At 49.4% G+C, this 23,906-nt stretch overlaps 1 protein-coding gene across 3 annotated transcripts in view; it reads left to right on the top strand.

The window, feature by feature from the left end:
• Window positions 1–12,881: 12,881 nt before the first annotated feature.
• The window catches only part of LOC140391608 (palmitoyl-protein thioesterase ABHD10, mitochondrial-like), a 74,537-nt gene continuing 63,512 nt past the window's right edge, over window positions 12,882–23,906 (top strand). Inside the window, exon 1 of one of the 3 annotated variants that reach the window (XM_072476267.1) lies at window positions 12,882–13,059. In XM_072476267.1, the coding sequence (XP_072332368.1) occupies window positions 12,917–13,059 (143 nt within the window). In that variant the 5' untranslated portion in view covers window positions 12,882–12,916. The remainder of the gene's footprint in view (window positions 13,060–23,906) is intronic. The other 2 variants (XM_072476268.1, XM_072476266.1) reach the window with 2 other exon arrangements.

Raw genomic sequence — 23,906 nt, 5'->3', positions numbered from 1 at the left:
ACCATCTGGTGATGGCTGCATGTGTCTCCACTTATATTGAAGCTCCTGGTCACATGACCACTGTCTTGAGACATTTTAGTGTGTCTGCACCACCACATGCTGGTTGGAGGTCGCACACCATCCATCTATATTGCTTACACTCATATCACCAGATTAGCCATGCTAAATTGCCGTTTAATGTCCAGGGATGTGTAGGTTAGGTTCTGGGATTACGGGGATAGGCCAGGGTAGACACTCGTAAATCGGCAGAGTACTCATTCGAACGGTCGGTACAAATTCAATGGGCTGAATGGCCTCCTTCTGCACTGTAGGAATTCTATGATTTTTTTCATTTCTGGTGCCTAAGTTGATGCTGGGTGGTCCACCCAGTTTTCTGCATGTTTGACGTTTCTGCTAGGCCATATCAGTTAGGTGTCAACCATTTTGCTGCGTGCCTGGAGTCACATGCACACTAGACTAATGTGCACACAACAATGCCAATTTCATTCCCTGAAAGACACTGAGGAACCAGATAGGTTTTTAATGATAGTCCGGTAGTTTCATGATTATTATTGACCTGAAATGTTAACTCTGTTCTCTCTACATCTCACCTGCTGAATAATTCCAGCATTTCCTGTTTTTATTTTGGATTTCCAGCATCTGCAATATTTAGCCTTTATATTTACACTATTTGGTTAGCCTGTGCTACATGTCTGTTCTTATCACTTAGTCATTAATCATATCCCCATGTTGACTTTGTTAGTTGACTTCACAGGGGCCACATATTGTGGCTGCTTCATCCTCTACATAATTGTACAACAGTTTGTTCCTCTGAGGAATGTGTGAGATTCTGTTATCAGAAAATATTCTTGCGTCCTGCCTCCAAGCCTTAGTTTCCCAGCCTTATAGGTATGTGGGTCTCTTAGCAACTAACCCTTTTTATCAATTCTGTCTTTGAGTTCCAAACTGTCTTTTCTTCACAGACATACATACTGGGATGCTTAATTGTATTTAGATTTAAACCAATGTAAAATATTCTAACAGTGATAATTATCTAATTTACTCCCTGTGCATAAAATGATCTGTCAGATTTTGCCACATGACACTTCAAAAGTAAGCTTTGGCTTTGAAATGCACGCATTATTTGGGATGAATATTTAAATATGTTTGCTACATTAAATGCACCATATAAGCTGCTGAATGACATAATACCATTTACAGAACTATTCTGAACCACTCACACATAAATTAACTTTTGAAGTGTAGGCAAAAGCAAGTTACAGAAAAGATTCACAAACAATGTAGTGAAGCTTTTGGCATGAGGAGAGAAATTGAAGCTTTTTTCACTTTATTAAAGATGCTTAATTGGATATATACTATAGAAAGTGCTGGAAAAAAATTCAGAAGGTCCGGCCAGCATCTGTGGAGAGGGAAACAGTTTTGAGTATTAAATCATTCTTTTTTTCTTCTGCAGTGCCGTCTTGAAGAAAAGTCATGTTGGACTTGAAATGGTGGGTGCGATTTAATGGGAACGATTCTGAGTGTCATATCGGGCACAACCTCCTGGGTGTTTCCTGACGACGAATCCCGCTAAGTGTCGAAAATGATTCCCCATGAGCTTCACACTGTAACTGACTGTCCTGCCAGCTGATTCACCCAGCAGCTCTCCCCGAGCAAGGGCGAGGTGCTTTTAAACGCTCCCTCTGAACTCACTCGCAGTCAGCACACAAGCATGGCACCACGCGGACCTGCTCCATGCTTCGGGGATGCCCATCGAGCCGGGCTTCTGGGTGCTGTGGAGGCGAGATGAGACACCTGTTTCCCGAGGGAATTGGAGGACCAGCTGCAGGGTTACCAATGCCACCTGGGAGGCAGTGGCGGCAGACGTCAGTTTGGGCAGCATGACCACTGTACAGTGCAGGAAGGAGACCACAACCTCCATCGGGCCGCAAGTGCAAGTTAACACCGGTCCCCTGGCATCAGTTCTACTTGTCACCCTCTGACCTCGGCTCCACCCCAACAGGTCAGCGGCTAGAACCTCGTACCCTCCCCACATCCGATCAGCACTGGTGCCCCAGCGCACCTTAGCACGCACCAGCACAACTCCTCCATGTCCCCCAGGTTTGGCGCCACATACATGCCACCTGCCATAGACACCGCTGGTGCACCAAGCGTGCAGCCCACAGTGCCCTCTTTCTGACCCCGCAGGAGAAGCTAGCCCATAGTAGGCCTGAAAGGGCCCAGACGGGCAGTGGAATTCCAGGCATCAGAGTCCTCACCCTCAATGAGGAACGGACCCTGGAGATTGCAGGGTCGGCCAAGGAGAGAGCAGTCACCAACAGCACATCAGGTTGAGGCAGGAACATTCAGCGGGGACAGTAGTCAGAGGTCTGCTGGATCCCAGGACTCAACTCAGTCCCAGTTAGTTGCCGAGCCTCTGGGCAAGGTTATCCCGGAGCTGATGCAGACTCTCAGACACGGCCGTGAGATTTAGGAGTGGATGTCAGCTGCAGTCCAGTGAGTGCATAGTCGATTGGAGGAGTCCCAAAGTCTACGGGGGAGGGAGATAATGCCGACAATGGGTGGCACCGAGGCCAACACTGCTAGGGTGGCGACCACAGTGGAAAGCATGGAGCACAACGTCAGCACCTTCAGTGGTGGTGTCCAAGGCATGGCTCAGTCTGTGACGACCATGGCTGAGGGCCTTGACATCGTGTCCCAGTCGCTGAGGGATGTGTCCCAGACACAGGTAGACATTGCCAAGGCACTGCAGAGCATAGCCCAGATGCAGGTGGACATAGCTGAGGCACTCTAATGTATGTCCCTGTCACTGAGGAGCATCACTGAGAGCATCAACACCATAGTGTTGTTTGGCATTGAAGTTGTATAAGTTAACCTAAGGTTTAAGACATGGCAGGAGATCCCAGATGTGTGTCATGCTCCTCGTGTGCGAAGTGGGAGTTCAGGGACATGTCCACTGATCCTGGCTCCTTCAAATGCAAGAAGTGTGTCCAGCTGCAGCTCCTGTTAGACCATTTGACAGCTCTGGAGCTGCGGATGGACTCACTTTGGAGCATCCGCGATGCTGAGGACGTCGTGGATAGCACGTTTAGCGAGTTGGTCACACCGCAGGTGAAAATTTCTGAGGGAGATCGAAAATGTATGACCAAAAGACAGAGCAAGAGGAGGAAGGCAGTGCAGGTGTCCCCTGTGGTCATCTCCCTTCAAAACAGATATACCGCTTTGGATAATGTTGAGGGAGATGGCTCACCAGGGGAAGGCAGCAGTAGCCAGCTTCATGACACCGTGGCTGGCTCTGCTGCGCAGGAGGCTGGAAGAAGAATGGCAGGGCTACAGTGATAGGGGACTCAATCGTAAGAGGAATAGACAGGCGGTTCTGTGGACGCAATCGAGACTACAGGATGGTATGTTGCCTCCCTGGTGGAAGGGTCAAGGATGGCTCTGAGCGGCTGCAGGACATTCTGGGGTGGAGGGTGAACAACCAGCTGTCGTGGTGCACATAGGCACCAACGATATAGGTAAAAAACGGGATGAGGTCCGACAAGCTGAATTCAGGGAGTTAGGAGTTAAACTAAAAAGTAGGACCTCAGAGGTAATAATCTCAGGATTGCTACCAGTGACACGAGCTAGTCAGAGTAGGAATGTCAGGATAAATAGGATGAATGCGTGGCTCGAGAGATGGTGCAAGAGGGAGGGATACAAATTCCTGGGACATTGGAACCGGTTCTGGGGGAGGTGGGATCAGTACAAACCGGATGGTCTGCACCTGGGCAGGACTGGATCCGATGTCCTAGGGGGGGGGTGTTGCTAGTGCTGTTGGGGAGGGTTTAAACTAATGTGGCAGGGGGTTGGGAACCGATGCAGGAAGTCGAAGGGAAGTAAAACGGGGCCAGAAACAAAAAGCAGCAACGGGGAAAGTGTAAGGCAGAGAAGCCATGGTCAAAAATCAAAAAGGGCCACAGTACAGGGTACAGACTGAGGAGAGTGTGAAAAGGGAGATGGCCAATGCAGGATTGAGGGTGTTATACCTAAATGCGGGCAGTATACGGAACAAGGTGAATGAGCTTGTCGCGCACATTGAAATTGGCCAGTACAATGTTGTGGGCATCAGAGACGTGGCTGCAAGGGGATCAGGGCTGGGATCTAAATATCCAAGGATACATGACCTATCGAAAGGACAAGCAGATGGGCAAAGGGCGCAGGGTTGCATTGTCAGTAAGGAATGAACTTAAATCGATAGCAAAGAGTGATATAGGATCAGAAGGCATAGAATCTCAAGAGGACAAGGCATCCATGGCTGACGAGGGATGTCAAGGACAGCATAAAAGCTAAAGAAAAGGCACACAAAGTGGTGAGGATTAGTGGGAACCAGAGGATTCGGAAGCCTTTAAAAGCGAGCAGAGGACAACTAAAAAAGCAATAATGGGGGAGAAGATGAAGTATGAGTGCAAACTAGCGAGAAATATAAAGGAAGATAGTGTTATGGGCCAGGGTTTACAGAACCCCAAAGTGTATCATGGAGTTCACCTGACCTACGACGTTTACTAGATTGTGGTATGGGGAGCACGCAGCCCACTCTACAGGTGTGGTGCAGCGGAAATTTACAAGTATTTTTTAAAGCAAAACAATGTTTATTCTATGAACTCAGTTAACCTTTATAAAACACACACTGAACATCTGAGCAACCTTCAATTCATATACAACCCCCAAAGAATACAACATTCTGAGTAATCCTTTAACTTTCCTTTTAACATCCATTCGGAGGAGGAGCAGTCTCTGTCAGGGAGAGAACCTGAGAACATCTAAGACACTCAGAAGGTAAGTAAGTGATTTTTACTCATTTTTACTTTTATACCTTTTTCAAACTGTGTGTGTCGGGGGGAAACAGAAAAGTTGTGACCTGAGTGGCTGGTTGGGAATATACACTAAATTTAAAAGATTAAGCATTGATAACTAATTAAACATAATTACTTAATTATAATTTAGAGGGGTATCTAAGCCAGAGATCGGAGAGTACTATATTTAGCTTTCGCATTTATATTAGAAATCTAGTGCTAGGAAACAGATAGTTAACAGTAACTTTAAAAAAAATAAAAAATAAAAATATAAAAAATGTTTTTAAACTTTCAATTTTAATTAATTGACGCAATGTCAGTTAGAGAGGTGCAGTGCTCTGACTGTGAGGTGTGGCAGGTGATGGCTTCATCTGCAGAAAGTGCACCCAACTGGAGCTCCTCACAGACCGCATGGTTCGGTTGGAGCAGCAATTGGATGCACTTAGGAGCTTGCAGGTGGCGGAAAGCTTCATAGATCGCAGTTATATAAATGTGGTCACACCCAAGGTGCAGGCAGAGAAATGGGTGACCACCAGAAAGGGCAGGCAGTCAGTGCAGGAATCCCCTGTGGTTGTCCCCCTCTCGAACAGGTATACCCCTTTGGATACTGTCAGGGGGATAGCCTATCAGGGGAAAACAGCAGCAGCCAGAGCAGTGGCACCACGGCTGGCTCTGATGTTCAGAAGGGAGGGTCAAAGCGCAGAAGAGCAATAGTAATAGGGGACTCTATAGTCAGGGGCACAGATAGGCGCTTCTGTGGATGTGAAAGAGACTCCAGGATGGTATGTTGCCTCCCTGGTGCCAGGGTCCAGGATGTTTCCGAACGGGTAGAGGGCATCCTGAAGGGGGAGGGCAAACAGGCAGAGGTCGTTGTACATATTGGTACTAACGACATACGCAGGAAGGGGCATGAGGTCCTGCAACAGGAGTTCAGGGAGCTAGGCAGAAAGTTAAAAGACAGGACCTCTAGGGTTGTAATCGTGGGATTACTCCCTGTGCCACGTGCCAGTGAGGCTAGAAATAGGAAGATAGAGCAGCTAAACACGTGGCTAAACAGCTGGTGTAGGTGGGAGGGTTTCCGTTATCTAGACCACTGGGAGCTCTTCCGTGGCAGGTGTGACCTATATAAGGACGGGTTGCATCTAAACTGGAGAGGCATAAATATCCTGGCCGCGAGGTTTGCTAGTAGAATCAAAGAAGTTTACAGCATGGAAACAGGCCCTTCGGCCCAACCAGTCCATGCCGCCCAGTTTTTAACCATTAAGCTAGTCCCAGTTGCCCGCACTTGGCCCATAACCCTCTATACCCATCTTACCCATGTAACTATCTAAATGCTTTTTAAAAGACACAATTGTACCCGCCTCTACTACTACCTCTGGCAGCCCATTCCAGACACTCACTACCCTCTGAGTGAAGAAATTGCCCCTCTGGGCCCTTCTGAATCTCTCCCCTCTCACCTTAAACCTATGCCCTCTAGTTTTAGACTCCCCTACCTTTGGGAAAAGATGTTGACTATCCTGATCTCTACCCACGGGAGGGTTTAAACTAGTATGGCAGGAGGGTGGGCACGGGAGCAATAGGTCAGAAGGTGAGAGCATTGATGGAGAACTAGGGAATAGGGACAGTGTGGCTCTGAGGCAGAGCAGACAGGGAGAAGTTGCTGAACACAGCGGGTCTGGTGGCCTGAAGTGCATATGTTTTAATGCAAGAAGTATTACACGGGTAAGGCAGATGAACTTAGAGCTTGGATTAGTACTTGGAACTATGATGTTGTTGCCATTACAGAGACCTGTTTGAGGGAAGGGCAGGATTGGAAGCTAAACGTTCCAGGATTTAGATGTTTCAGGCGGGATAGAGGGGGATGTAAAAGGGGTGGCGGAGTTGCGCTACTGGTTAGGGGGAATATCACAGCTGCACTGCGGGAGGACACCCCAGAAGGCAGTGAGGCTATATGGGTAGAGATCAGGAATAAGAAGGGTGCAGTCACAATGTTCGGGGTTTACTACAGGCCTCCCAACAGCCAGTGGGAGATAGAGGAGCAGATAGGTAGACAGATTTTGGAAAAGAGTAAAAACAACAGGGTTGTGGTGATGGGAGACTTCAACTTCCCCAATATTGACTGGGACTCACTTAGTGCCAGGGGCTTAGACGGGGCGGAGTTTGTAAGGAGCATCCAGGAGGGCTTCTTAAAACAATATGTGGACAGTCCAACTCGGGAAGGGGCGGTACTGGACCTGGTATTGGGGAATGAGCCCGGCCAGGTGGTAGATGTTTCAGTAGGGGAGCATTTCGGGAACAGTGACCACAATTCAGTAAGTTTTAAAGTGCTGGTGGATGAGGATAAGAGTGGTCCTAGGATGAATGTGCTAAATTGGGGGAAGGCTAATTATAACAATATTAGGCGGGAACTGAAGAACATAGATTGGGGGCGGATGTTTGAGGGCAAATCAACATCTGACATGTGGGAGGCTTTCAAGTGGCAGTTGAAAGGAATTCAGGACCGGCATGTTCCTGTGAGGAAGAAGGATAAATACGGCAATTTTCAGGAACCTTGGATAACGAGAGATATTGTAGGCCTCATCAAAAAGAAAAAGGAGGCATTTGTCAGGGCTAAAAGGCTGGGAACAGACGAAGCCTGTGTGGAATATAAGGAAAGTAGGAAGGAACTTAAGCAAGGAGTCAGGAGGGCTAGAAGGGGTCACGAAAAGTCATTGGCAAATAGGGTTAAGGAAAATCCCAAGGCTTTTTACACGTACATAAGGGCAAGAGGGTAGCCAGGGAAAGGGTTGGCCCACTGAAGGACAGGCAAGGGAAACTATGTGTGGAGCCAGAGGAAATGGGCGAGGTACTAAATGAATAATTTGCATTAGTATTCACCAAAGAGAAGAAATTGGTAGATGTTGAGTCTGGAGAAGGGTGTGTAGATAGCCTGGGTCACATTGAGATCCAAAAAGACGAGGTGTTGGGTGTCTTAAAAAATATTAAGGTAGATAAGTCCCCAGGGCCTGATGGGATCTACCCCAGAATACTGAAGGAGGCTGGAGAGGAAATTGCTGAGGCCTTGACAGAAATCTTTGGATCCTCACTGTCTTCAGGTGATGTCCCGGAGGACAGGAGAATAGCCAATGTTGTTCCTCTGTTTAAGAAGGGTAGCAAAGATAATCCAGGGAACTGCAGGCCGGTGAGCCTTACTTCAGTGGTAGGGAAATCACGGGAGAGAATTCTTCGAGACAGGATCTACTCCCATTTGGAAGCAAATGGACGTATTAGTGAGAGGCAGCATGGTTTTGTGAAGGGGAGGTCGTGTCTCACTAACTTGATAGAGTTTTTCGAGGAGGTCACTAAGATGATTGATGCAGGTAGGGCAGTGGATGTTGTCTATATGGACTTCAGTAAGGCCTTTGACAAGGTCCCTCATGGTAGACTAGTACAAAAGGTGAAGTCACACGGGATCAGGGGTGAGCTGGCAAGGTGGATACAGAACTGGCTAGGCCATAGAAGGCAGAGAGTAGCAATGGAAGGATGCTTTTCTAATTGGAGGGCTGTGACCAGTGGTGTTCCACAGGGATCAGTGCTGGGACCTTTGCTGTTTGTAGTGTATATAAATGATTTGGAGGAAAATGTAACTGGTCTGATTAGTAAGTTTGCAGACGACACAAAGGTTGGTGGAATTGCGGATAGCGATGAGGACTGTCAGAGGATACAGCAGGATTTAGATTGTTTGGAGACTTGGGCGGAGAGATGGCAGATGGCGTTTAATCCGGACAAATGTGAGGTAATGCATTTTGGAAGGTCTAATGCAGGTAGGGAATATACAGTGAATGGTAGAACCCTCAAGAGTATTGAAAGTCAAAGAGATCTAGGAGTACAGGTCCACAGGTCACTGAAAGGGGCAACACAGGTGGAGAAGGTAGTCAAGAAGGCATACGGCATGCTTGCCTTCATTGGCCGGGGCATTGAGTATAAGAATTGGCAAGTCATGTTGCAGCTGTATAGAACCTTAGTTAGGCCACACTTGGACTGTAGTGTTCAATTCTGGTCGCCACACTACCAGAAGGATGTGGAGGCTTTAGAGAGAGTGCAGAAGAGATTTACCAGAATGTTGCCTGGTATGGAGGGCATTAGCTATGAGGAGCGGTTGAATAAACTTGGTTTGTTCTCACTGGAACGAAGGAGGTTGAGGGGCGACCTGATAGAGGTCTACAAAATTATGAGGGGCATAGACAGAGTGGATAGTCAGGGGTTTTTCCCCGGGGTAGAGGGGTCAATTACTAGGGGGCATAGGTTTAAGGTGAGAGGGGCAAGGTTTAGAGTAGATGTACGAGGCAAGTTTTTTACGCAGAGGGTAGTGGGTGCCTGGAACACGCTACCGGAGGTGGTGGTGGAAGCAGGGACGATAGTGACATTTAAGGGGCATCTTGACAAATACATGAATAGGATGGGAATCGAGGGATACGGACCCAGGAAGTGTAGAAGAGTGTAGTTTAGTCAGGCAGCATGGTCGGCACGGGCTTGGAGGGTCGAAGGGCCTGTTCCTGTGCTGTACATTTCTTTGTTCTTTGTTGATCCATGTGTTTGTCAAGATGCCTTTTGAATGCCGTCTATCAGGTCACACCTCAACCTCCGTCTTTCTAATGAAAGCAGTCCGAGTCTATTCAGCCTTCTCACATAGCTAACACCCTCCAGACCAGGCAACATCCTGGTAAACCTCCTTTGCACCCTCGCCAAAACCTCTACATCCTTCTGGTTGTGTGGCGACCAGAATTGTGCGCAATATTCCAAGTGCGGCCTCACCAAGCTTCACTACAACTGTTGCATGACTTGCCAGTTTTTATATTCGTGCCCTGTCCAATGAAGGCAAGCATTCCATATGCTTTCTTGACTACCTTGTCCACTTGTGTTGCCGCCTTCAAAGATCTGTGGACCTGCACGCCCAGATCTCTCTGACTTTCTATATTCCGAAGAGTTTTACTATTTACGGTCTATTTCCCCTCTATGTTAGACCTATGTTAGGTCTACGTTAGACCTACCAAAATGCATTACAAGATATGAGCGATCCGACAGGCCCCAATGCCCAAGGATCCGACGGAACTCCATTCTTTCTTAGGCCTCGTAAACTATTATGAAAAATTCATCCCAAATTTGGTGACGGTGTTGGCCCCAGTGCATTTGTTACCAAAGAAGGGCCAACAATGGTTTGGGGAGTCGCCGCAACAGGTGGCTTTCGATGAAGTGCAACAGTGGCTATCATCTTCACATCTGACTCATTTTGACCTGTCCAAGCCTTTATTATTAACCGGTGATGCCTCACCCTGTGGTATCGGGCTGTTCTGCAGCACAGAATGGATGACAGTACAGAGCGGCCTATTGAGTTTGCTTCACGCATCCTGGCAGCAGCAGAGCGGAACTATGCACAGATCGAGAAAAAAGGTTTGCCGTTGGTCTTCGGGGTGAAACAATTCCACCAGTATGTCTACGGACATACATTCACGGCTTGTATGGACCATAAGTCTATCGGAAATTCAAACTTCCCAAGCAATTCCAATGGCGGTCTGTGTGTCACAGCTTCTACAGGATCACATTGTGAATCGTGGATCATACTTGATGGCTGACTGGGCAGCACGGTGGCGCAGTGGGATAGCTCTGCTGCCTCATGGCGCCGAGGTCCCAGGTTTGATCCCGGCTCTGGGTCACTGTCCGTGTGGAGTTAGCACATTGGATTGGATTTGTGTATTGTCACGTGTACCGAAGTACAGTGAAAAGTATTTTTCTGCGAGCAGCTCAACAGATCATTAAATACATGGGAAGAAAAGAAAATACAGAATAGGGCAACACAACATATACAATGTAACTACATAAGCACTGGCATCGGATGAAGCATACAGGGTGTAGTGGTAATGAGGTCAGTCCATAAGAGGGTCATTTAGGAGTCTGGTGACAGTGGGGAAGAAGCTGTTTTTGAGTCTGTTCGTGCGTGTTTTCAGACTTCTGTATCTCCTGTCCGATGGAAGAAGTTGGAAGAGTGAGTAAGCCGGGTGGGAGGGATCTTTGATTATGCTGCCCGCTTTCCTCAGGCAGCGGGAGGTGTAGATGGAGTCAATGGATGGGAGGCAGGTTCGTGTGATGGACTGGGCGGTGTTCACGACTCTCTGAAGTTTCTTGCGGTCCTGGGCCGAGCAGTTACCATACCAGGCTGTGATGCAGCCCGATCGGATGCTTTCTATGGTGCATCTGTAAAGGTTGGTAAAGGTTAATGTGGACATGCCGAATTTCCTTAGTTTCCTGAGGAAGTAGAGGCGCTGTTGTGCTTTCTTGGTGGTAGCGTCGACATGGGTGGACCAGGACAGATTTTTGGAGATGTGCACCCCTAGGAATTTGAAACTGCTAACCATCTCCACCTCGGCCCCGTTGATGCTGACAGGTGTGTGTACAGTACTTTGCTTCCTGAAGTCAATAACCAGCTCTTTAGTGTTGCTGGCATTGAGGGAGAGATTGTTGTCGCTACATCACTCCACTAGGTTCTGTATCTCCCACCTGTATTCTGACTCGTCGTTATTCGAGATCCGACACACTATGGTCATATCATCAGCAAACTTGTAGATGGAGTTGGGACCAAGTTTTGCCACGTAGTCGTGTGTGTACAGGGAGTAGAGTAGGGGGCTAAGTACGCAGCCTTGCAGGGCCCCGGTGTTGAGGACTATTGTGGAGGAGGTGTTGTTGTTCATTCTTACTGATTATGGTCTGTTGGTCAGAAAATCTAGGATCCAGTTGCAGAGTGGGGAGCCAAGTCCTAGGTTTTGGAGCTTTGATATGAGCTTGGCTGGGATTATGGTGTTGAAGGCGGAGCTGTAGTCAATAAATAGGAGACCGATGTAGGAGTCCTTGTTTTCGAGATGCTCTAGGGATGAGTGTAGGGCCAGGGAAATGGCTTCTGATGTGGACCGGTTGCAGCGGTATACAAATTGCAGTGGATCAAGGCGTTCTGGGAGAATGGAAGTGATGCGCTTTATGATCAACCTCTCGAAGCACTTCATTACGACTGAAGTCAGGGCCACTGGACGGTAGTCATTGAGGCACGTTGCCTGGTTCTTCTTTGATGGTGGTCTTCTTGAAGCAGGTGGGGACCTCGGAGTGGAGTAGGGACAGGTTAAAGATGTCCGCGAATATCTCTGCCAGCTGGTCCGCGCAGGCTCTGAGTGCACGACCAGGGATCCCGTCCGGACCCGTCGCCTTCCGCGGGTTCATTTCAGGAAGGCCAATCTGACTTCGGAAGCTGTGATGGTGGGTATGGGTATGGGTGAATTATGGGCTGCTGGGGCACTCGACAGCGTATTGTTGGTTACCCGCTCGAACCGAGCATAGAATGCATTGAGTTCATCGGGGAGGGGTGCGCTGCTGCCAGAGATACTGTTCGACTTCGCTTTGTAGCCCGTTATGTTTAGTCCTTGCCACAACCGCCGATGTGCAGGGTAGGTGGATTGGCCACGCTAAATTGCCCCTTAATTTGGAAAAAAAAATACTTAGTGGCTGACGATCCTGAGACTGGTGATTGTCCCACAGTGTTTCAGTTATTATGGTCAGCAATAATGCAAATCTGCATACTACCAGTATTATTTCAATCTGTGCCATTTCAGTAAATTAGCATTCATTACTGACAGAATCAAAGTTGTTTCCACTCTTAGACCCATCAGCAAAGATAATGAACCGCATGTCCCCATACTTGGTCAGTATAACACCTGTCAAAGGTGGTGAACACCGTGGAAACCTCCAGTAGCCCGTCAAACCTCAACTCCACATCCACAGGCCATCAAATATTCATGGCGACAACCTTTAACTACACCATGTGACAGGCGGGCCAAAGGTCGACATTCTACCCGGATGTGGCTGTGAACTGACCGCTGATTTCTCTTTGTGCGCGCGGTCTCATTAATATTCAAACAGCCCCGCCCGTCGGTTATTAATATTCAGACAGGCCCCGTCCCTTCCTTATTGCTGTTCAGCACAGGCCCCGCCCTGAATCATTAATATTCAGACAGGCTTCTCTTTTTGTTGGTTATTAATATCCAGCCCAGGCCCCGCCCATGCTCATTAATATTCAGTGTTTTGCTCTTGCCCCCTCCCTCTGCTGTCATGGCGGCCGCTGCGCTGTGTCGGTTGCCGGGCCTGCTCGGTGGGGGAAGCGCCGCCGTGTGGCGGCAGGCACTCCGCTCTCCTCATTCTGTGGGTGAGTTGGTGACGGTTCCTGGGCTATTCGCCTGTGAGAGGCAGTGGAACTGAGGAGAGTTGGTGTTGGGGTTGGTCTCCGCGCAGTGAGCGTTTGTTCGGGAGGAAACCTTTGAGATTGTATTGGAAATTCAAGTGGGCATTAGATAATTATCTGAACAACCATGTGCGGGGAGAAGGCAGGGGAATGGCACCAGGTCCTGTTGCTCTTTGGAGAACCAGTGCAGAGACGATGGGCCGAATGGCCCCCTGCAGTTCTATGATCCTGGGGGGATTTGGTGTCCTGAGACCTCTGTGTTCACCGTGTGGTGTCCAATCGAGCATCACCTGGGAAGACAACTTTGTGATGTTGTTAATAGAGAAAATAAAGTGTCTGGTTAGACCTCCATTCCTTGGCAGAGAAAGATCCTGTAGACCGTGAAGTGTAAATTGCTGAGCTGTACGAAGAGCCCGACCTGACAACTGTTTTAGATGGATAACAGTTTTCATTTTGCTTTCAGTCTCACTGGTTTTGGAGAAAGTCACCTCATCGGATGGATCGAAGTGCGTTGACTTTTTCTGACAGCAGATACTTTAGTCCAGTTGTGGGTATCTCTTTGGAACTTCTCTGTGTCATAGAATTTACAGTGCAGAAGGAGGCCATTCGGCCCATCGAGTCTGCCCCGGCTCTTGGAAAGAGCACTCTACCCAAGGGCCACACCTCCACCCTATCCCCATAACCCAGTAACCCCACCCACCACTAAGGGCAGTTTTGGACACTAAGGGCAATTTAGCATGGCCAATCCACCTAAACTTCACATCTTTGGACTGTGGGAGGAAACCGGAGCACCCGGCGGAAACCCACGCACACACGGGGAGGATGTGCAGACTCCGCACAGACAGTGACCTAAGCCGGGAATCGAACCTGGGACCCCTGGAGCTGTGAAGCAATTGTGCTAGTCGAAATGCTACTGTGCTGCCCCACGTGTCAGGTCATCATAGTTGGTAATTGCGTGGCTGGACATTTCTATAAAAAACGCTGCAGCACCCAGTAACATTTGCTTATTTGGTCAGGACTTCAAAACACACATTTCCTTACATCTTTAATCGTACTATTCATTGGGAGCAGATTAAATTGTTTGGATTTATATTTGTATTGATTAAGGCAGCTTTGGTCTGTAGCTCCTCAATCTGTTGAGATAATTATTTTTGCTTTTATAACCAGGTCCACTTAGAATTGTCCTGAAATAAAAGGTTTAGAATGGGGTATTATAATTCTTGATGTGCTACAGTAAACCATATTTGGTGACAGTTTTTCTGTGTTGAAAAATGTTGAGAATGATGGTTCCTCTGGGGAGCACGGTTAGAGCCAACTTCACAGCGCAAGGGGTGAGTGATATGCCATCAATGAACACACGACGAGTGGTGAATGTAACGGAGTCTTTAATAAACTAAACAGAAAGCCTCCGGGCCTCGGATCCTGAACTGAGGCAGCGGTGGAGATTAGCCACCTTTATACTGAGCCCGAGGGAGGCGGAGCCAGCAGGCAGTAGTTTACCACATTACATATAATACAGTGGCTGTTTACCACAATACACAGATTATATACTACAGTGGTTCGGACCCAGCGGGGACAAGCCCAGGCATGTAACAGTACAACAGTACAATACAATGCAGTGGTTTACCACAGTGAGGAGAAAGAGTGTAACTCCAGGATAATGGTGCCAGGGTCAGGGATGTCACTGGACGGCTGTGGGGAGGGGGGGGAATGCAATTACAGAGTAAACTGTACACCCTCAAACAGTCAGGGAGCGATAGAAGGGCAGTGATGGAGGCAAAGCGCAGAGAAATTTAAAAATAATAAGGGTAACAATAGTCAGGGGTTTAAACTTCCCCATAATCAACTGGGATAGTCAAAGACGTAAGGGGTGGAATTCTTAAAATGGATCCAGGAGAGCTTTTTATGCAAATGCACAAGAAGTCCTACAAGATATGGATCTGTGCTGGACCTAATTTTAGGGAATGAAGCCAGGCAAGTAGATGTTTCAGTGGGGAACCATTTTGCTGACAGTGACCGTAACTCAGTTGGATTTAAGGTAGTTATGGAAAGGAACAAAGATGGAACGTTAGGGGGCGGCCGCCATCGGTGGTGGGGGGTGGATGGCCTTCCATGGTCTCGTCTGGCCTGGGGGTGGAGGGGGGGGGTGGGGAGATGGGTATCTCGGTGCCCATGGAGCCACCAATCCAACACCTGGACCATGTGGTCCCATACCTGGGGCAGCCCCAGCCGTTCTGCCCACCGCCACCCATAACTCCCACTGACCCTGGAGGCATCTGGCCCCGTGAATGAAGGCTATTGCTAATACGGAATTGGCAATCGTAGTTAAGTGAACACTTCACATATCTCAAGTGGATCCCCGTGGTAGGCGTGCCATGTTCATACAAAGATGTTCATACATCTTTGAAAGTTGCCACTCAAGTGGATAGAGCTGTGAAGAAGGCCTATGGTGTGCTCGCGTTCATTAACAGAGGGATTGAATTTAAGAGCCGTGATGTGATGATGCAGCTGTACAAAACTTTGGTAAGGCCACATTTGGAGTACTAAGTACAGTTCTGGTCACCTCATTTTAGGAAAGATGTGGAAGCTTTGGAAAAGGTGCAAAGGAGATTTACCAGGATGTTACCTGGAATGGAGAGTAGGTCTTACGAGGAAAGGTTGAGGGTGCTAGGCCTTTTCTCATTGGAACGGAGAAGGATGAGGGGCGACTTGATAGAGGTTTATAAGATGATCAGGGGAATAGATAGAGTAGACAGTCAGAGACTTTTTCCCCGGGTGGAACAAACCATTACAAGGGGACATAAATTTAAGGTGAAAGGTGGAAGATATAGGAGGGATATCAGAGGTAGGTTCTTTACCCAGAGAGTAGTGGGGACATGGAATGCACTGCCTGTGGAAGTAGTTGAATCGGAAACATTAGGGACCTTCAAGCAGCTATTGGATAGGTACATGGATTACGGTTAAATGATATAGTGTAGATTTATTTGTTTTTAAGGGCAGCACGGTAGCATTGTGGATAGCACAATTGCTTCACAGCTCCAGGGTCCCAGGTTCGATTCCGGCTTGGGTCACTGTCTGTGCGGAGTCTGCACGTCCTCCCCGTGTCTGCGTGGGTTTCCTCCGGGTGCTCCGGTTTCCTCCCACAGTCCAATGATGTGCAGGGTAGGTGGATTGGCCATGATAAATTGCCCTTGGTGTCCAAAATTGCCCTTGGTGTTGGGTGGAGGTGTTGAGTTTGGGTGGGGTGCTCTTTCCAAGAGCCGGTGCAGACTCGGGGCTGAATGGCCTCCTTCTGCACTGTAAATTCAATGATAATCTATGATTAATCTAGGACAAAGGTTCAGCACAACATCATGGGCCGAAGGGCCTGTTCTGTGCTGTATTTTCTATGTTCTATGTAGCATGTTGCTACTGCCTAGCATTCTAATCAGACCATGGTGCCTGGACACTGTGCCTGAACACTGTGGGAGGCAGCACCAAGGAGACATTTCTGCGACCTGAGGGGACCAGCGCCCGGCCCAGGTAACTATGTGCAGGTGTCTGGGGCACAGGGTCTGGGGTCCGGTGAGCAGGAGCTACTGCTGTGGCCAGGGGTGCTTTGGCTGGCGGCGTGCTGGTTGGGGGGGGGGGGGGGGGGAGGGGGGGGCAGTAGGGTTCAGGGGTGGAAGACAACGCTAGTTGTCAGTCTCTCCCTGTCCCAATTCCTTACCGATATTAAACAGTATGGATGATATATTGGACCCCGCAGAAGCTGCTCTCGTGGTGCTGCTGGCAGGCCGGGCTGCCAGACAGTGGAGAATGAGACAGCAGATGCTCGAGGCGGCAGCCCATGTGTAATGCCCTCCCAACACCCTGCCGACATGTCAGGGAAGGGACCCAGAGGGGAAAGCCCGCAATGGCCCAAGGTGTACAAGTGTTGTTGGCCTTTTGAACAAATGACAGCGTGTGCCGCAGGAGGCTCCGCCTCAACAAAGGGATGGTACGGCACCAGCACCATATCCTCATGGACTTGGCACCACGTGGAGGAGGAGGATACCCGCTCCCGGTGACCGCGAGGTCATTGCAGCCCTGAACCTCTACGCCTCAGGACCATCCCAGGGCTCGAGCAGGGCCTTGTGTGACACCTAACAAGCTACAGCCCACAAGTGTATCCGTGAAGATGTGTGTGCAGCAGGGCTCTCCACCATCAACAGATGGCTCAGATCCAGGGGCCAATAGATGGCATGCATGTTGCTTTGCGCTCACTGGCCCTACATCCAACAGGAAGGGGTTCCACTTTCTGAACATCCAGCTTGCGTGCGACCACCACATGAAGATCATGCATGTGTGTGCACGCATCCAGTCCGACATCACCGGCCTCTTTGAAGACACCCCAGGATGGCCAGTTGGCTGTTGGGGGCTAAGGGGTACCCGCATAGGACCTGGCTAATGACGGCAGTACAGAGGCCGGTGATTGAAACGGAGACCCGATATGTGGCCACTCCTTGGTTCCGATGCCTCAACTGCAATGGTGGTGGTGCCCGCTTTGTGGTTGTCTAGACATAGACATAGAATTTACAGTGCAGAAGGAGGCCATTTGGCCCATCGAGACTGCACCGGCTCTTGGAAAGAGCACCCGACCCAAGGTCAACACTTCCACCCGATCCCCATAACCCAGTAACCCCACCAAACACTCAGGGCAATTTTGAACACTAAGGGCAATTTATCATGGCCAATCCACCTAACCTGCACATCTTTGGACTGTGGGAGGAAACCGGAGCACCCGGAGGAAACCCACGCGCACACTGGGAGGACCCAGGAGCTGTGAAGCAATTGTGCTATCCACAATGCTACCGTGCTGCCCCTGTCTACTATGTCCTCCACAACCTGGCACAGCAGTGGGATGATGTGGTGGAGGGAGGGGAACATGGGCTCCCACTGAGGAAGAGGACGAAGGGACGCCGGACCAGGAGGGGCATGAGGACGATCCAGAGGAGGATCTGCAGGACCAGCTGCAGGATGGAGGACAGGTGGCTGAGCCCAGGGGGGCCCTCATCCTCACCCGCTTCACATAGGATGTGGACGTTCTCGTCATTTTTCCCCACCACCCTTTCCCACCCTCCCAGGGTCGATGTAACATTGTTCCAGGTTGATGGGATTGTATCAGTACTGTCTGTGTTGAGGGCAGGTGGGTGATGATAACCCGCTGAGAGCTGAGCACACATGTTCCTCATTCAATGCAATACTCTGACCCAGCCTGTCTGCTGAATGCTCGCTCACACCCATCACCTGCACTGGGGGGAGGTGGGGGGGAGAGGCTCCAGGACCTCCATGTCTGGGGAGATGGGGCATGTGATTGGTGCTCAGCCAGCATTGTGGAAGAAAGTACCAGAGGCATCATATTGGTCAAGGTCAACAATTTTTAATAATTTACACGTGTCCCCAACTGCTCTACTCCCCCGATCATGCCGCCCCACTCTGCCCACCCCTCCCAAACCCTCTTCCCCCCTCTGCCCTCTCAGTGAACCTCAACCTGCTTAGCCTTCTGTGCTCTGCCACTGTGTCTAGGTGTGTCCCCAGGATGCACATCAGGGATGGAGACAAACTGCTGCCTACCACATCCTATGGTCTTTGATGCCCCTGTTTTCAAATGGGGCACCGGGGCCGGAAGGCCCTGGCATATTTGCCAGCGGCACTTGCCCTGCTGTGCCTTGTTCCGGATGCTGACTCTGTTGTCAGTGAGGAGGTGGGTCTTGGTCGGAGCGGATGGCCGCCATCACCACTCCCTAGGTTGGCTACATGTTGGCACCCAGCACCTCCTCCCTCCAGTCAGTGCCCAAAGGGCCCTGGGGTTCACCTTGGGACAGAGGGGCAGAAGTATTGAGCCCTGGCTGCCCCTCTGTCATCTGGCTCTGCGAGCCCTGGTTGCTCCCAATGTCTCCAGCATGGTGTTGATGCCCCCGGCAATGCCCATCTGCGACTGGGACAAGCTCTCAGCGCCCCAGCTCTGCCCACCCAAGACTGGGACATGGCCCGCAGTGCCTCAGTTATGCCAATATGGGACTGGGTGACCTCCACAAGTGACCGGGGCGTGCTCTGGAGGGCCTCGACAATATCCACCTGAGACTGTGACATGCCCTGAAGTGCCTCATCAAGATCCACCTCGTACTGGGTCATGTCCCCCAGCGACTGGGACAAGCTGTCGAGTCACTCAGCCATGGCCGTCACCAACTGAGCCACACCTTCGATGCATCCACTCATGCTGCTGATGTCATGCACCAGGCTCTCCACTGTGGCCACCACCCTAGCCAGCAACATGGCCTGCGCCGTAGCCTCTGGGACACCCCAATACGCTATGGATCTGCTGAAGGGTCGCTGACATCCCCCTCTGAATCTCACAGCCGCATCCTAGCGTCTACAAGAGCTCTGGGTAAACCTGGCCCAGAGGCTTAGCATCTGATTGGGACCCAGCCGTGTCCTGAGATCCAGCAGATCTCCGTTTGCTGTCTCGCATGGGCGTTCTTGCCTCCACCTTGCATCAACGACTGTGTGATGCTCATCAGAATGTACCCCAGAAGCCTGTCCATTACCTATCTTTGAAAGTGGCAACACAAGTAGACAAGGTAGTCAAGAAAGCGTATGGAATAAGAACAGAAGAACTAGGAGCAGGAGTAGGCCATCTGGTCCCTCGAGCCTGCTCCGCCATTCAATGAGATCATGGCTGATCTTTTGTGGACTCAGCTCCACTTTCCAGCCCGAACACCATGGGCTGGTTTAGCACACTGGGCTAAATCGCTGGCTTTTAAAGCAGACCAATGCAGGCCAACAGCACGGTTCGATTCCCGTACCAGCCTCCCCGAACAGGCGCCGGAATGTGGCGACTAGGGGCTTTTCACAGTAACTTCATTGAAGCCTACTTGTGACAATAAGCGATTTTCATTTTTTTTCATAACTCTTAATCCCTTTGTTCTTCAAAAAACTATCTATCTTTATCTTAAAAACATTTACTGTAGGAGCCAAACTGCTTCACTGGGCAAGGAATTCCATGGATTCACAACCCTTTGGGTGAAGAAGTTCCTCCTAAACTCAGTCCTAAATCTACTTCCCCTTATTTTGAGGCTATGTCCCCTAGTTCTGCTTTCACCCGCCAGAAACCCTAGCTGTTCAAGTGAAGACAAGCATCCAGCAGAGGGCAGTAGAGTGGAGCTGCTGATTGGCTGTAGCAAGGGAAATTTGCATACCTCCGTTGTGGTCACCCTAACTTGAAGGTGTACCTGAGCCAGAGACCCTAGCTGTTCAAGTGAAGACAAGCATCCAGCAGAGGGCAGTAGAGTGGAGCTGCTGATTGGCTGTAGCAAGGGAAATTTGCATACCTCCGTTGTGGTCACCCTAAATTGAAGGTGCTTTGTGGAGAAGCTGTTGTCAAGTGACACTTATACCCGAAACACTTCTTCAGTGTTTCCCTCCCTACCCCCTCCTCTAACCAAAAAAAAACCAACCGCTGTAAAGATCAAGAGGAAGGCTCGAGGGCAGGTAGAAGTAGAAAGAAGATGAACCGTGACATCACAGCCTGCAGGCAAGGGATTGGCTGGTGACTGGTAAGTAGCTTTTCTTTTCTTTTCCCTCAGGTGTTATCGTGCAGGGCGCAGAGGTTGCTGAGTGAGTGCTTGCTGAGAAGGGGAGTGAATAACAGGTAAGCTCTTTCTTTCGTTTTCTTTTTTTATCGAGAGGGGATGGCAGGGAATGTAGTGCAATGTTCCTCCTGCAGAATGTTTGAGGTGAGGGACGCCGACGGTGTCCCTGCTGATTTCATCTGTGGGAAGTGCACCGAGTTTCTCAGAAACCGCGTTAGTGAGCTGGAGCTGGATGAACTTCGGATCATTCGGGAGACAGAGGTGGTGATAGATAGACGCTTCAGGGATGTAGTTACTCCAAAGAATAAAGATAGATGGGTGACGGTGAGGGGGGCTGGGAGGAAGCAGTCAGTACAGAGAGCCCCTGTGGTGGTTCCCCTTAGTAGCAAGTATACCGCTTCGGATTCTGTTGGGGGGGGGGGGTACTTACCAGGGGTAAGCCATGGGGTGCAGGTCTCTGGCACAGAGTCAGTTCCTGTTGTTCAGAAGGGAAGGGGGGAGAGGAGTAGAGCATTAGTCATTGGAGACTCCATAGTTAGGGGGATAGATAGGAGATTCTGTGGGAACGAGAGAGACTCGCAGTTGGTGTGTTGCCTCCCAGGTGCCAGGGTGTGTGATGTCTTGGATCGTGTTTTCGGGATCCTTAAGGGGGAGGGGAAGCAGCTCCAAGTCGTGGTCCACATAGGTACCAACGACATAGGTAGGATAAGGGATAGGGATGTAAGGCAGGAATTCAGGGAGCTAGGGTGGAAACTTAGAGCAAGGACAGACAAAATCTCTGGGTTGTTACCCGTGCCACGTGATAGCGAGACGAGGAATAGGGAAAGAGGGGAGTTGAACGCGTGGCTACAGGGATGATGCAGGAGGGAGAGTTACAGATTTCTAGATAATTGGGGCTCATTCTGGGGTCGGTGGGACCTCTACAAACGGGATGGTCTACACCTGGACCAGAGGGGTACCAATATCCTGGGGGGGAAATTTGCTAATGCTCTTCAGGAGGGTTTAAACTAGTTCAGCAGGGGCTTGGGACCCTGAATTGTAGCTCCAGTATACAGGAGGTTGAGAGTAGTGAGGTCATGAGTAAGGTTTCAAAGTTGCAGGAGTGTACCGGCAGGCAGGAAGGTGGTCGTCTTCAATGCCAGGAGCATCCGGAATAAGGTGGGTGAACTTGCATGGGTTGGTACCTGGGACTTCGATGTTGTGGCCATTTTGGAGACATGGATAGAGCAGAGACAGGAATGGTTGTTGCAGGTGCCGGGGTTTAAATATTTCAGTAAGCTCAGGGAAGGTGGTAAAAGAGGGGGAGGGGTGGCATTGTTAGTCAAGGACAGTATTACGGTGGCAGAAAGGAGGTTTGATGAGGACTCGTCTACTGAGGTAGTATGGGCTGAGGTTAGGAACAGGACAGGAGAGGTCACCCTGTTAGGGGTTTTCTATAGGCCTCCGAAAAGTTCTACAGATGTAGAGGAAAGGATTGCAAAGATGATTCTGGATCGGAGCGAAAGCAACAGGGTAGTTGTTATGGGGGACTTTAACTTTCCAAATATTGACTGGAAACGCTATAGTTCGAGTACTTTAGATGGGTCCGTTTTTGTCCAATGTGTGCAGGAGGGTTTCCTGACACAGTATGCAGATAGGCCAACGAGGGGCGAGGCTGTATTGGATTTGGTACTGGGTAATGAACCAGGACAGGTGTTAGATTTGGAGGTAGGTGAGCACTTTGGTGATAGTGACCACAATTCGATTATGTTTACTTTAGTGATGGAAAGGGATCGGTATATACCGCAGGGCAAGAGTTATATCTGGGGGAAAGGCAATTATGATGCGATGAGGCAAGACTTGGGATGCATTGGATGGAGAGGAAAACTGCAGGAGATGGGCACAATGGAAATGTGGAGCTTGTTCAAGGAACAGCTACTGCGTGTCCTTGATAAGTATGCACCTGTCAGGCAGGGAGGAAGTGGTTGAGCAAGGGAACCGTGGTTTACTAAGGCAGTCGAAACACTTGTCAAGAGGAAGAAGGAGGCTTATGTAAAGATGAGACATGAAGGTTCAGTTAGGGCGCTCAAGAGTTACAAGTTAGCTAGAAGGACCTGAAGAGAGAGCTAAGAAGAGCCAGGAGGGGACATGAGAAGTCTTTGGCAGGTAGGATCAAGGCTAACCCAAAAGCTTTCTATAGATATGTCAGGAATAAAAGAATGACTAGGGTAAGAGTAGGGCCAGTCAAGGACAGTAGTGGGAAGCTGTGCTTGGAGTCCGAGGAGATAGGAGAGGTGCTAAATGAATATTTTTTGTCAGTATTCGCACAGGAAAAAGACAATGTTGTCAAGGAGAATACTGAGATTCAGGCTACTAGACTAGAAGGGCTTGAGATTCATAAGGAGGAGGTGTTAACAATTCTGGAAAGTGTGAAAATAGATAAGTCCCCTGAGCCGGATGGGATTTATCCTCCGATTCTCTGGGAAGCTAGGGAGGAGATTACTGAGCCTTTGGCTTTGATCTTTACGTCATCTTTGTCTACAGGAATAGTGCCAGAAGACTGGAGGATAGCAAATGTTGTCCCCTTGTTCAAGAAGGGGAGTAGAGACAACCCCGGTAACTATAGACCAGTGAGCCTTACTTCTGTTGTGGGCCAAATCTTGGAAAGGTTTATAAGAGATAGGGTGTATAATCATCTGGAAAGGAATAATTTGATTCAACATAGTGAACACGGTTTTGTGAAGGGTAGATCGTGCCTCACAAACCTTATTGAGTTCTCTGAGAAGGTGACCAAACAGGTGGATGAGGGTAAAGCAGTTGATGTGGTGTATATGGATTTCAGTAAAGCGTTTGATAAGGTTCCCCACGGTAGGCTACTGCAGAAAATACGGAGGCATGGGATTCAGGGAGATTTAGCAGTCTGGATCAGAAATTGGCTAGCTGGAAGAAGACAAAGGGTGGTGGTTGATGGAAAGTGTTCAGACTGGAGTCCAGTTACGAGTGGTGTACCACAAGGATCTGTTTTGGGGCCACTGCTGTTTGTCATTTTTATAAATGACCTCAAGGAGGGCGTTGAAGGATGGGTGAGTAAATTTGCAGGTTACGCTAAAGTGGGTGGAGTTGTGGACAGTGCGGAAGGATGTTACAAGTTACAGAGGGACATGGATAAGCTGCAGCGCTGGGCTGAGAGGTGGCAAATGGAGTTTAATGCAGAAAAGT

The sequence above is a fragment of the Scyliorhinus torazame genome, chromosome 15, assembly GCF_047496885.1.
Source record: "Scyliorhinus torazame isolate Kashiwa2021f chromosome 15, sScyTor2.1, whole genome shotgun sequence".
Classification (NCBI taxonomy): domain Eukaryota; kingdom Metazoa; phylum Chordata; class Chondrichthyes; order Carcharhiniformes; family Scyliorhinidae; genus Scyliorhinus; species Scyliorhinus torazame.
The sequence above is the reverse complement of the archived record's forward strand: the minus strand, read 5'-3'. Positions and strand labels throughout refer to the sequence as shown.